Source organism: Chelonoidis abingdonii, chromosome 1 (assembly GCF_003597395.2).
Source record: "Chelonoidis abingdonii isolate Lonesome George chromosome 1, CheloAbing_2.0, whole genome shotgun sequence".
In the NCBI taxonomy this organism is placed as follows: domain Eukaryota; kingdom Metazoa; phylum Chordata; order Testudines; family Testudinidae; genus Chelonoidis; species Chelonoidis abingdonii.
Genome location: NC_133769.1, coordinates 113,378,921 through 113,393,603, shown reverse-complemented (window position 1 = coordinate 113,393,603; position 14,683 = coordinate 113,378,921). Strand labels below are relative to the sequence as shown.

Genomic DNA, 14,683 nt, shown 5'->3' with positions numbered 1-14,683 from the left:
GCTTGGCCCTGTCCCCAGCAGCCAAGCCCAGACAGGGAGCGAGCCCTGCCCAACTGCCAGGGAGAGCAGCCAAACGAGCAGGGGAAACATACAGGGAAAGGACTGAGCCCCCCTTTCCCCCACCCCACAGGTAACATGGGGCGGGAAGAGCAGTGAGGGTTGGATGGGGGCAGGGTGCTCCGGGAGGGTGGTTGGGGGCAGAGAGCAGGGGTGTTTGGATAGGATGAGGGAGACCCGGGGGGCAGTCAGGGGTGGGGAGCGGGGGGCTTGGATGGGGGCAGGGGTTCTGGGGGGCTGGATAAGGGGTGGGGGCCAAGCCGTGCCTTGCTGTTTAGTGAGGCATAGCCTCCCCCAGCCTTTCCTATCTGGCCCTCCAGACAATTTCTGTACCTGATGTGGCCCTAGGGCCAAAAAGTTTGTCTGCCCCCGATTTATAGCTATCAACAGAATTGTTTTTAAATTGAATGTTTCTCAAACTTGTCCATGAATCAACATCAGTTCTCTAACCCAATTAGCAATGACTGACACATTCCAGTTTAGCCCAAGGTACCTGACACTGATTACTCCTGTGGGAATTCTGCACCAAAAAATTAAAAGTTTGGCGCACAATATTTTAAAATTCTGCAAATTTTATTTGTAAAAATAACACTATATAATTATGCCAGTTTCAATTATTTTGGTAATTTATTTCAAAATACCTGTCAGCAAGTATGTCTGTAACAATACCCACACAAAATTCCCCCAAGAGTAGAGAAACCCTCATGACAACCCAGTTCCTGTTTCTCCCCTCTCTAAGCCCATCCAGGGGGCCAGACATTCATGCCTCCTTCTCCCCAGAGCTCAGCCATGGGGCCCCCCAAGGCCCACACACTCACCCCCCTACCCTCCTACAGCCCAGGGATCCAGAGGGAGAAACAGCCTGATGCTCAGTCCCGGGCTTGCATAGAGTTTCCTGCATGCTGCCACCTCCCTCCTTCAGGGCATGCTGGGAAATGCAGCTGCTGAGAACCCTCCAGATCGTACCCCCTCCCCCTGGCCTGGTTTTCTATTTGCGAGCTGGTCTCTGATGGGTCCAGGGGCCCCTAGTGGCAGGCAACATCTTTGCAGCCCTTTTTTGTGGGGAAAAAGAGAAATTCTGCGCACACAACATTAATTTCCGCAAAACTCTGCATTGCGCAGTGGCACAGAATTCCCCCAGGAGTAACTTGCTGACACTTTTTAAAACTCCTTCTGGGACATAGCCAAAAATTCTGGAAGCAGTGAAAGGGAGGAAAGTGGGCTGAAGCTGCATTACTGCTTGTCAGTTTTGCTGTTGCTGCTGAGATCTCAGAGCAAGAGAGACTGGTGAGCCATTGAGCACATGAATACAAGTAATAGAAAAACACAAAAACTAAAATAAAACAAAGACAAACACTCCCCTCTATAAAAAAACCCTCCTCCTAACCTTCTGGGTGCTTTTAAAAATGCACATGATAAAACAACTTTTTGTATATTCTGTTCCATTTCACATGGTGTGGAGATAAATTCCATGTTTCAAAAATAGCCTATAAAGAATGTGTTGCAGGTCAGAATTTCAAACTTCTTTGTATAAACACCTATTGTTTGAAACACTGACTAGTATAGTAAGCTTAAAAAAATTTGCACTAAGAATCCCTAACAATACCATCTTTGATGATTGATATATTGAAGTACATCGAGAACAGTGTGATATAGGGTAAAGGCAGAAGACAGCATCAGCTATCATACAAAATCAGTCTCTGTTTTTTCAGATACTTGACAGTTCATGGTGGCCAGGATGATACTGAGTAGATAATTATACAAATCCACACACAGTCTCTATATATTTGTAGCCTGCCTTAGTCTTTGAGTGAGTTGTACGCTCTTGTTGTCCGGGTATTGACGAAATCTATCTTCTTAAATTGAGCCTTTGGAATGAAACAAAAAGATCTAATTATAGTTAATGACAATTCTGAAAATAAAGGGAATGCATACGACAGTATATTAACCCACTCACTCTCACCCAATACACACGTGGTCTCTGTCTCTCCCCCTCCACCCTCCTCTCTGTCACACACTCTGCCCCCCTTCCATTCCTCACACTTCAGTGGAGAAACGGCTGGTAATCTAGTAACCTAATTCCATGGATGCCCATGGAATGATAGGATTGAGAAACCTGCATCATGTGATGCTCCACCTGCCCCTTGAGACATTGCAAACCCTTCCCAAAGCACCCTGCGGCCAGCTGCACAGTGGGATAGCTACCCACAGTGCACTGCTCTCTGTGTCGATGCAAGAGCTGCTAGTGTGGATGCACTCTGCTGACATAAGAGGCATAGTGTGGACATGCAACAGTGGTTTAATTAAAGTGGTGGCTGTATGTCGGTGGCAATTCGGCGGCAGGTCCTTCCCTCCGAGAGGGACTTGGGGACCTACCGCTGAATTGCCGCTGAAGACCTGGACATGCCGTCCCCTTCCATGGGCCGCCCCAAGCACCAGCTTGCTCCACTGGTGCCTGGAGCCGGCCCTGGTTCTGTACACAGGATATTGCATTCCATGAATTGCACAAAGAAACCCCCCAAGCAGTTTAATCTGAAGGCAGATTCAATGTTTGCACTAACCCAGATCTTACCTTTTTGTAGGCACTGTGGAGATCAGTATGTGACCACAAGGAGTACAGGAGGACTGAGGCAGCTTTGCTAGCTTTGCTGAGCATATTACTGCAATTTGTAAAAAATAAATATAAAACATTTAAAATACCAATTCGTGAACACAATGCGTGTTCAGACTTAAAAACATGATTGTTTATGATCAGTTCCTCCTTCATTTCCCTGGGAAGAGTTGAGTTCATTCTCTCAGGTTCCCCAGTACAGTTCATGACATCCCTACCACCTAAAGTAGCGTAGGGAACACACTTCCTTGCTTTAGCTATTAGTGACAATATTCCCAATAGAGTAGTCTGAACTCTCCACCTCTAAGGGGTATTCATTAAGGGTGAAAAACTGCACCACAGTGGGCCCATCGAAGGCCCTCTGTCCTAGTTAAACCCAATATTAAGGGTTAAAGTGGGGCTTTCGTTTATGGATGGTCCCGTGTAGGCCCCCATTACTGAGGTGACTTTCACCCTTATGAGAGAAGGGCTGTCACAAAGAGAATTATTTATATAAAAGACCTAGTCCTTCAACAGATGAATTTCCTATAATATTGGGTATGTCTACACTGCTCACTCCTTACAATGGCTGATAGAGAACATGTGTTGCACGCCCCCCTTGTACAGGTATAAAAAGCAGTGTAGACAGTGAGACACCGCTTAGGCAAGTAGAGTAAAGGTATGCCTGAACGCTGTGGGTATGTACCTTACTTACACAGCTCTCTATATGCTCTAGCAGTGCCTCCCCTGTCTACACTACTGTTTTTACCAGCATAGTGTCCCATAGCCTCGCTGCTGCCAGAGCGTTTCCCAGCTGCGTTCTCCCTGCCAGAGCCTTTCACTGCTGCGTGTAGCCGTACACACTGCACATGTACACACTGCAGGTGGACACGGCTTGCTTTTCACTGCAGTGTGTCTCGACACATGCCCTACATGACGCCACCAGTGGTGTGCAGTGTAGACATAGCCACAGCATGTTACTAAGGCTGTGATTTAATCATGAGTAATTTCAGTAAAAGTCATGGACAGGTCACGGGCAAGAAACAAAAAGCCACAGCTCTTGACCTGTCCATGACTTGTATTATAAATACCCCTGACTAAATCTTTGGTGCTCTAGGGGCTCCTGGGTGCTGCAGGTGCTCGGAGGGGGGGCACTCCGGTGGACACTGCTGCTGCTGTGGCACACCATTGCTATTGCTGGGGAGGTTGGCCTGGGCCCCTGCCACTGCTGGGGGCGGGGAGGCAGCTTGGGACCCTGCAGCTGCTGCTGGGTGGGGATAGAGGGACGGTCCAAGGCTCTCCTGCTGCTTCTTGGGGGGAGTGGGGTTGCCCAGGGCCTCACTGCTGCTGCTCTGGAATGGGGGGCGGGGGCGACCCAGGGCCTCACTGCTGCTGCTCTGGAATGGCAGGGGGAAGGGGGGCGACCCAGGGCATAACTGCTGCTGCTGGTGGTGGGGCAACCTGGGATGCCAATGCTGGTCCCGGACCATTGCTCCTGGGCAGCAGCCGGGACCAGTTGTCTGGTGCAGCTGGAGCAGCGGCTGGTGTGGCTGGCCCCGGGGCCGCCTCAGCTGCTCAGGATGCCCTGGAGTCAGCCCCACCGGCTGCTGCAGAAGTCTCGGAGGTCCCAGAAAGTCATGGAATCCGTGACTTCTGTGACCTCCGTGAAAGACTCTCAGCCTTACCTATCACCTTTTGAGGAGCCATTTAAAAAGACAGGATAGAGCAGTTATTAAAAAGGGCTTCATTGTTTTACCCAATGTGTTTGATTTGAGTCACACTACAATTATTATTTAGGCTGTCTATTCCTTTAAGTTATATTCTTTCCAATGGATGCTGCTGCTCTTTTATCTTGGGGGAACTTTAAAATGGCTTACCTGTCACTCATGCTGATGTTCATTATCTTTGGTAGGCCATCTGTGTTTAGGAGAAGCCGGGCATTCTGGGAGCTGTTCTGGGTCAAGTTGTACAAGGTGTAGCAGACAGAAGCTGTGGTCTCATTGGTAACCTCTGACCCTTGGACAGAGTCAGGAAGTATGGAGACCAAATCTGATAAGACGTTTCTGGCTAGAGGATGAAAGGGAAACAAAGAATTCAATTACAAATGTACCATATAGTCTGCTTTGTATATATAACACACTGATACCAGGTGTACTCCACCTATGTTACTGGCTGTCTGTTAACAGGTGGGCTGTCCCTTCATAAGAAAGTTCATGATTGTATTTTATAGCCAATTGTGGGTATAATGATGTCTAGCTATAAATATTGTTAGGCTGAGATTTCCTCCCTACAGTATATTTTGCAGCTCCCCAATCTGAGACAGATTAACATATATTATATTTTACTCCAACCCATCCAAGCTGGGGACACTTCACTAATTTTCAATTAATTCATGTAACTGTTATAAAATATCTTTGCACTAACTGTGCAAGGTGTGATGAATATAGCATAAATGTTAGCATAGCAATTCTGAACTGTGAGGTATATACATTATGGGCCTGATCACATGAGCTACTGAGCTTTCTGAACTCCAGTTCAAGGCCCTGATTTAAGAAAGAATTTAAGATTGTGTATAAACCAATCCTCATTCAGGAAAGCACCTAAGCATGGGCTGAACATTAAATGTGCTTGAAGTTACACAGGTGCTTAAGAACACTTTCAGAAAAATGATGCTTGAGACCAAATCAGTGAGAATTCTGGATACTCAGCACTTCTCAAGAGATGCACAGAAATATGGAGCACGAATCCCCCCTACAACAAAATATACTGAAGTTATTGGTTAAATGCTGCACTGGGCTGCATTGGTAAAGTGGGAAAGGAGCCTCCTGTGTTCGTGTTTCTAATCATGTCTATTACGGTAGTGCCTCAGTCATTCTCAATGACTGAGAATGGGGCCCCACTGTGCTAGGCACTGAGCAAACACAGAGTAGTAGATGGCCCTTGTCTGAAAGGCTTTCGATCTAAATAGACAAGAAACACAGGATGGGGGTGGGAAGGGGTAGAACACACAAGTAGCATGAACAATGACCTGATTCTACACACACTTTCATAGATTTTACACAGTGAATTCTACTGTGTCGCTCGTATAACCGCATTATGAGAGCTCTCCCGTCGACATAATAAAACCAGCTCAACGAGCGGCAGCAGCTATTTCTCCCCTCAACATAGTGCTGTGCACACTACCACTTTTGCCAGCAAACTTACATCACTCAGGGGTGTGTTTTTTCACACTCCTGAGCGACAAAAGTTTTGCCACCGAAAGTGCTAGTGTAGACATGGCCTTACACTAGTGCCAGTGGGAAGAGGCCACAATGAGAAGATTTGCCAGCATACAGTCACCTTGACAGCTAGTGGCTACACTCAAAGGGCCAAATATATGGATTAATTACATCATGGTACACTTATGAGAGTGTGAATCACTTTAAACGCAAAACTATCTTCCCTCTCCAAAATTGGACTAATTTAAGTTCTTTCATTTAATCTTTTCTGAAAAGATATGAGGAGAAATACATAATACTGTTAAACAGAGAGAATCTGAGCCTATGGTCCTCACTTGGGCAAAACCTATATTTTAGTCAATGGGACTTTTACCCGAAAAAAGGCTGCAAGCGTTGGCACTAAATCTGTTAAATCCACTAATCCAATCTTTTCTAAAAAAAAAAAAAAAAAAAAAGGGAAGGAAAACTGAAAACAGAGAAGAAACAGAGATAAAATCTGAAAGAAAACAGTCCTTTGCTCACCTATTTGACTCTGCAGAGAGGCATTACGAGATAAGTTCCTGAGCAATGAGACGGCTGTCCTCCTTACACCTGGATTGCTTACATGCAACATGAATCGAATACTCTGAAGGCCATTTGCCTTCTGGACAACAGTATGAGCTGCTGAAAATGGCATCTGTCATAAGGCACACAACTTTAATGAGCAATTGTTATGACTCTACTGCTGTATAAACAACCATCACATTAAGTTATCTCATTTTTTGAAAAGCGCAGGCAATGCAGTTACAAGTTTCCCTATAGATCATTTTCAGGAACGTTTGAGATATTAGCCCAGATTCTGAACTATGTGGAAGCTTGGACGGAAGAGATAGGTGATGCAATAGCAGCTTTAAATCCCTTTTGTACCACCTGATCCTGGGATTGTTTGGCCAGTCAGTGGCATATACTAGAAAAGTGATGACACTTTAAAAATACCTTGGCTGTGGATGTGTTTAGAGGGAGTTTTCTGCTCTTTGAGGAAATTCATAGAGAAATAATTATAATATTAGAAGAAAAAATGTTTTACATCATTATTAAATACACCCATGCCTTCATCTCTGTCCCAGTGAATTAGCTTGTTACATAGAAGGAGACACATACAGAGAAGGAACAGCCCCTTAACGTGCCAAGCAGAAAGTATCCACAATTCTGAGCCTGCTCCCCCATGTCCATATTCTTAGATCCATTCTTACTCATCAATCCTGTGACTTGCAACTTCATAATGGGGGTCTGAGCTCAAAGCTATAAACATCTCACATTGTGGCCCCAGTCTCCACCTTTCTAAATTAAAAAAGAAACAAGAAACAGAATGACTTACTGGTCCACTGCCTGCTGTGAGGTTTTGGAGAGCTCCCAAAGATCCTTCTTGAGTGTAGTTTCTTGTACTTTTTGCTATTAAGGAGAGATATATCCTAATAAGTGTGGAATGCCAGAGTAATTCTACCCCTTTGGGACTGCTCTTTTCCTCGGGCAGCAGAGTATCTTGTTGCTTCTAAACATGTAAAGAGATCAAACTTTTAGAACTGGAGAACTTATATGGCCCAATGCATCGCAATCTAAAGCAGGCATTCTGTAACTGTAACCTGATTTTGCTTTTTTTTTTACTAATGTCAATCAGCAGTAACCCCACCAACTGAAGTCAACAGAATTAAAGCAATGTAAAACTAGTATAAGATCAAAATCAAGTTCATTGCTTGGCTCTTCAGACCCCTAGATATAACAAACTACAGTATGCTGTGAACTTAAACAATGGTTTATAAAAGATAAGTATTTAAAAATATTGTGACATCAGACATTATCATACTAACAGCAGTGGGTCACAAACCTACAAGCTTCTAGTGAAGTGTCATTCATTTGAAGTGAGTTTGGTTGGCTCACGCTGCCAGACAAGTTATTAACTCTGAAGGACCCCAGGTCCGTTGCAGCTGTTGTTAGATCACCATTCGTCACCAGCCACGCTAGAACTGCCTACCAATTCAAAGCATAATAAATTCACACATTACCACGTTTGTTTTCCTGCTGCGTGTTCCAAAGCACCCCAAGCTTTTATCATTGGTAGGAGTATTTTTTCTTTGTATATAGATGTTCTGGGCATAACTGCTAGGCAGCTCTGACTCTAGCTGGTAGGAGAGATTGTGAAGAATGCATACACAGTTCTCTGTGGCCTAAAATAATGAAGAAGTAGATATCATTATAGCTCTCTGCACATGTCGAAGAGACAATACAGACATGGAAGGAATGTTTGATTCAGGATCTGACATGGGCAACCTTTGGGTTTTTGGTCGCCTGAAGAACTAGACAATAGTGATTAGGCCACCAGAAACCACAGGTGCTTTTGAAAACCCCACTAAAACTCATCTACATATTTAGGCTTCTAAATACATTAACAAATCTAGCTCTGAATCACTTTTTAAAATATGGGGCATCTTCTTATATTCACTTAGACATTTTTGAAAAATTTACTCTCTACCTATGTGTGTTATCCTCATAGGACACAATGATAAATCCACCTATGAAAAGTGTCTTATCTGACATTTCATCTCTGCTAAGTGAAAATGTGATAGTTCTTTCACAATCATTTCTGCATACAGTAAGAATATCAGAGTTATGGACACCTCAGGAATTGAGGTTGTCCATAACTCTGAAATGTCCATAACTCTGAACAAGACATTATGGACTTCAGCCACTGAGGTTGGAGGAGGTTGGAGCTGCGGCAGCACGGTGGGTCAGGGCTCCAGGCAGGGTGAAGAAGGTCAGGGCTTCGGACCCGTGGAAGCACCAGGGCTCAAGGCGTTAGATCCGGGGGGAGTGCTGGGGCTAGGGGCCTCAGCCCTGTGGCTCCATTCCTGTCTTCTGCCCTGGGGCAGGGGGCGCTAGGGCTCGGGGCTCCCCATGGCTGCACTCCGGTTTCAGCTGTAGGGGGCAACCAGAGCCCCAGCAACCCCTGCAGGGCTGAAGCTGGGAAAGGAGCCAGAAGCTCTGAGCTCCAGCACTCCCCCCAGACCTAAAGCCCTGAGCCCTGGTGCTCCCCTGCTGTGATATTCTGTACCTTGAGGGAACATCCAGCACCCCCATGTTCATCCCTATAAAATGATTGTGTGGTATCCAATGCAAATTTTGTCATGTCAAGTGTCTTTGGAAGGCTCATGATGCACTGAGCATTGTTGTCACAGGCTATGTCTACACTACCACAGTAAGCCAAAATACTTTAGGCCGAGTTACCGCGGGGTCTACACCAAGGGGGTTCGAAGGGTAAAACTCTCCCTTCGACTTACCTTACTCTTCTCATCAGGGGTAGAGTACAGGGGTTGACTGGAGAGCGATCTGCTGTCAATTTGGCGGGTCTTAACTAGACCCGCTAAATTGATCACTGGTGGATCGATCTCAGAGCATCAATCCCAGCTGTAGCATAGACCTGCCCATAGTGATGTTATAGTAATTGTTGTAATAGGTTGTAATTTCATGTATATAGTTATGAGGCTGAAAATGTGTCCTCATGGCTTAAAACAAGCCCAGGAAAAACTCTCCAAGAGCAGAGGGGCAGTTCACACCTCATCAGGGCATATATGGGACAAACCCAGCCCAGCCTCCCAGGAACAAAACACACTGGCCTAGGCAGCAACAAAGGATCTGTTGGACTCTCAGGAGAGTCACCCCCCTTCCTTTGGTCAGTTTGGGACTACAATGAGGTAATGCTTACCTGACTCTGAAAGATGGGGGAGGGGAGCAAAGCCAAGAGGAAAGAAAAGACATGATAAAAGGGAGAGATGTTTGCCATCCTCTTTCTCTCTCTTCCACCTCCATCTACAGAGACCATACCAAGCAACTGAAGCACTGATCAAAGGGGAGAGCCTGGTTGAACAGCAACCAGCCAGCCTGTGGTGAGAAGCATCTAAGTTTGTAAGGGCACTGAAAGTGTTAAGATCAGTTTAGAATGTGTTTTGTTTTTTTTTCATTTGACCAAATCTGACGTGTCATGCTTTGACTTATGATCAGTTAAAATCTATCTTTGCAGTTAATAAATTTGTTTGTTTATTCTACCTGAAGCAGTGCATTTGGTTTGAGGTGTGTCCGAGACTCACCTTGGGATAACAAGCCTAATGCATATCTATTTCTTTGTTAAATTGATGAACTCATATAAGTTTCTAGCATCCAGCGGGCATAACTGGACACTACAAGACGGAGGTTCCTAGGGTTGTGTCTGGGACTGGAGATACTGGCTAGTGTCATTCGGTTGCACAATCCAAGGAGCAGCTTACATGCCAAAGGCTGTGTGTGAACAGCCCAGATCCCTGACCTCCTCACCTCCCTGGAGCTGCAGCCCTAGCCTCCGCCCCCCATTGAAGCCGTGAGCCCCAGGGCTAAAGGCCCGAGGCAGTAAAGTATTTGCTATTTGTGTGTGTGTGTGTGTGCACTTCTCTGCTGCTGCCTGAGTACTTCTGATTCCGCAAGGTTTCAGGTTGACCGGTAAGTCCAGAACTCTGGTGTTCATATCTTTGAGGTTCTACCATATCTCTATGAATTGAAAGGTTTAGTTGTTTTCCCCTCTCAATTAGTCCTGGTGCAGAATCCTTTCATTTTGAAGAGGTACCTTGTCATCAGGCTGGTAGTCTGCAGTGGTTCCTTGGATGTAATACACAAGAGAATCAATCAATCCATCACATTCTCTCATCTTTTTCCTTCCTTCTGGGCCAGCAGAACTCATGTTTCTGTCCAGAAAGGAATACATTGATAAGAAGAGATTTATATTGGTCACTTCCTTGTCTTCCTGCCATCCACTGGCTAAACAGCAGAAATGATACTGAAGTTGTGGAGCCATGACTTGACTCCTCTGCAGGGTGTCACCAGATGTTGAGTAATCAAAAAGTCATCAAGAAACCAAAGACTCTGCTAACTAAGGTTGTCATCTTAAAACCCTGGAAGTACTCCCACACAATACAACATACTGTAGAAGGATAGGTGAATCTATTTGTATAGAATAAGACCAGTATTAAACCTTCACCCAGAAGCTGGACCAATACTCGTTAAGTTTGAACAAGTTGGATAGGCTTTTTCTATTATTTAATTTCCATGTGCCACTGAGATTTCTAGTTTAACTCAGGACTGTAAATGGATGGGTCAAAATATCACTGGAAAGATTATTTTAAGATTTCTGCCACAGTATGGCAAACCCCAGGTCTGGATAAGCATCCATACTTTGGGGCAGTTATCCAAACCAATTCAATCCTCCAAACCACGATCACTCATCTATAGTTACACGTGATAAGAAGTTCTGCAACCTTTGTACATTAGCTATAAAACGTAAGTGTTGAATAATGGAAGACAACTCCCTTCTCCATACTCTGCAATCTAAATACTTATTCCCCAATTCCACAAATTGCCATAAAACAAGTTCATACTTCTTCAGCTCACTGCAATTTAAAGTCTTAGTTATGAGGCCAAATTCAAGTGCTTTTCTATAGATTTTTTTAAAATCCTACCATATAGCACTTAATAGAGAACTATATTCCAGCAACAGAATTTATTAGGCTGATTTAAAATACCTATAGAATTTAATAGAGGATTCTATAGATTACTTGAACCCTATTGGCTTCAGTTCTACTATACTCTCATTTCTATGTGTTTGTACAACACTAGTACAAAGGAGGTACCAACTTGGTTGATATCTAGATGTAAATAATGTAATGTAAATAATATTAGGACTTATCCATAAGGGTTGCCAGGAATTAGTAGTTCCTTTGGAGCTGAACGTCAACTGGGAGTTTGTTCTTCAAATTAACTTTTAGAGTTATTTTCATATTGTATTTCCTCTTTACCTAGCCTCTATCTCTACTTTCTAATGGCTGAAAGCAAAGACCAGAGGAGGTGCTGGAGTCATACGCTGTTCTTTTTTGGGTTTATTTTGGTGGCCTAGACAATATCAGAGTCCATGTCCCAGCTACTGTACTAGGACAGTGAACAAGTGTATATTTTCCTCCCTTTTTGTGACTGCCCTTCACTTCACTTGGTGAGCAAAACAAGAACCAGAGATTAATTCTGCTGCAGAAGCAACTTCCCAAACTTAATGAGTGTTGAAGGGAAGCCCACAGCTCCTGTGAGTGTAAGGAGAGCTCAACCCAGGAGGGAAAAAGGCCCAGAGCTTCTTTACCGCAGCAGTGATAGGAATGTGGCATGAAGGAACATGAAGTGGGCTTTCCCTGGAAGCGACAGCAGCAGTCTTGCCTCACCTCTTGGAGTGAGGAGTTAGGAGATGAGCCACATTTGCTGCTGCTGCATGCAAAAGGTAAGCATGAGAGGAGACTTTTGCTAGATACATTTGGAAAGGCTCCCTTACCTCCCCTAGAGTCCCCACAGCGATGCTATGAAGAACTGATGGACTGGTCAGTGGCCAAGAACCTCTTCCTTGCTCACCTCATCTCCTTGACTGTCTGGTGAGTTTGTGGGCCTATCAGCTATAAATATTTAGTTCCCCTTTGCTTCCACAAGTGAAAGAGAAGTGCAGAGATATTTACACTCATCTGGTTTAGTGTCTCAATATAGGATCCTCTCCCTGATTCCCTTAAATCCCCTTAAAGGGGCTTAAAGGCAACAAGTAGGTGTCTCCACCCCAGGGAATGCCCTCTGTGTAAGGGGCTTTGCTCAGACGTGTACAGCTGAAGGGCAACTTTACACTGGTCTCCCTTGCTATCCCCAGACAAAGGTAATTTACCGAGGGAGTGGAGAGGTAGGGAACATGGCCAGAGCATACTACGCTCTGGCTATTCTCTCCTTTCCATGGCCCACAGAAGGCTTCTGGCAGTTGGAGTCTAAGGCCACGTCTACACTACGGGATAATATCGAATTAGCTAAAATCGGTTTCTTAAAACTGATATTATAAAGTCGAGTGTGCGCATCCACACTAGGCACGTTAATTCGATGGTGTGCGTCCATGGTCCAAGGCTAGCATCCATTTCTGGAGCGGTGCACTGTGGTGTGGGTACGTTCTTAGTATCATCGTTCCTCAGTCCCCCGCCCCGGGAATTCTGGGTGAGAGCCCAGTGCCTGATGGACAAGAAATCATTGTCGGGGTGGTTCTGGGTACAGCCTCACCCCTCCCTTTGTGAAAGCAGCAGACAACCATTGTTTCGCGCTTTTTCCCTGGGTAAACTGAGCAAACGCATAGCACAGCAAGCATGGACCCTGCTGAATCAGTAACGCTATCGTGACGTTGTCAACACCTCGCGCACACTCGTGCTGTCTATGCTGAACCAGAACTGCAAGCAGGAGGAGAGGGGGACAGCTATGGCAGCGCGGCGACGAGAGCGATGAGGACATGGACACTGAATTCTCCTAACGCGGCCCATGCATTTGGAGCTACTGCTGTAATGGGCAGTTCTACCCATTGAACGCCGATTTTTGGGCGTGGAAACAGCACAGATGGTGGACCGCATAATTGTTGCAGTGTGGGACGATTCCCAGTGCTGCAAAACTTTCGCATGCGTAGAGCACTTCTTTGAACTTTGTGAATGCTTTCCCCGCCTGAAATCCATAATACTAAGATGAGAGCAGCCCTCACAGTGGAGAAGCGAGTGGCAAAGCCTCCGGAAGCTTGCAACGCCAGACAGCTACCGTCAGTCGGAATCAATTTGGAGTGGCAAATCTACTGTGGGGCTGCCGTGATCAAATAGCAAAGCAATCGTTAAGCTGCTGCTACGAAAGGTTGTGATCTTGAATGACTCTTGGAAACGTGCAGTGATAGTGGATGGCTTTGCTGCAATGGGATTCCCTAACTGTGGGGGGCCATAGATGGAACCCATATCCCTATCTTGGCCCAGAGCGCCAGGACCAGTACGTAAACCGCAAGGGGTACTTTTCAATGGTGCTGCAAGCACTGGTGGATCACAAGGGACGTTTCACCAACATCCATGTGGGATGGCAGGAAGGGTTCATGACGCTCACGTCTTCAGAAGCACTACTCTGTTTAAACGACTGCAGCAAGGAATTACTTCCCAGACCAGAAAATAACCAGTTGGGGATGTTGAAATGCCTGTCGTTATCCTGGGTGACCCAGCCTACCCCTTGATGCCATGGCTCATGAAGCCATACACAGGCAGCCTGGACAGTGGTCAGGAGCTGTTCAACTATACAGGCTGAGCAAGTGCAGGATGGTGGTAGAATGTGCATTTGGCCGTTTAAAAGGGCGCTGGCGAACATTACTTACTCGCTCAGACCTCAGCCAAACCAATGTCCCGTTTGTTATTGCTGCTTGCTGTGTGCTCCACAATCTCTGTGAGAGTAAGGGGGAGACATTTATGGCGGGGGGTGGGAGGCTGAGGCAAATCACCTGGCTGCTGAGTACGAGCAGCCAGAGACCAGGCGATTAGAAGAGCACACCAGGAGGCGGTGCACATCAGAGAAGCCTTGAAAACAGTTTCAGCACGGGCCAGGGTACGGTGTGACTGCTGTGTTTGTTTCCCTTGATGAACCCTCCCCCCTTGATTGACTCATTCCCTGTAAGCAACCACCCTTCCCCTTTACTTACAGCTTGCTGAAGGAAATAAAGTCAGTATCGTTTAAAAATCATGTATTCTTTATTAAAAGTCATTCAGTATTGTTTAAAAAAATCATTTATTCTTCTTAAAAGTCATTCCCTGTAAGCAACCCACCCTCCCCCTTTGGATGTATTCTTTATTAAAAAGTAATTATAAAAAGAGGCAGAGAATTATCAAGGTATCCCTGCCTGCTGTGCTTTGGAGAGGGATAGGAGGGAAGGAAAAAGGCCATTAAGCTCATTTCAACG

General features: G+C 45.4%; 1 protein-coding gene across 1 annotated transcript in view; it reads right to left on the bottom strand.

Annotated features, from left to right (window-relative positions):
* Positions 1–600: 600 nt before the first annotated feature.
* PKP2 (plakophilin 2) overlaps positions 601–14,683 on the bottom strand; it is a 78,252-nt gene continuing 64,169 nt past the window's right edge. The window contains exons 7-13 of the mRNA XM_032781889.2: positions 10,496–10,613; positions 7,908–8,069; positions 7,223–7,396; positions 6,388–6,541; positions 4,525–4,714; positions 2,630–2,717; positions 601–1,925 (exon numbers count right to left, since the gene is read on the bottom strand). Coding sequence (XP_032637780.1) covers positions 1,857–1,925; positions 2,630–2,717; positions 4,525–4,714; positions 6,388–6,541; positions 7,223–7,396; positions 7,908–8,069; positions 10,496–10,613 — 955 coding nt within the window. The 3' untranslated portion in view covers positions 601–1,856. The remainder of the gene's footprint in view (positions 1,926–2,629; positions 2,718–4,524; positions 4,715–6,387; positions 6,542–7,222; positions 7,397–7,907; positions 8,070–10,495; positions 10,614–14,683) is intronic.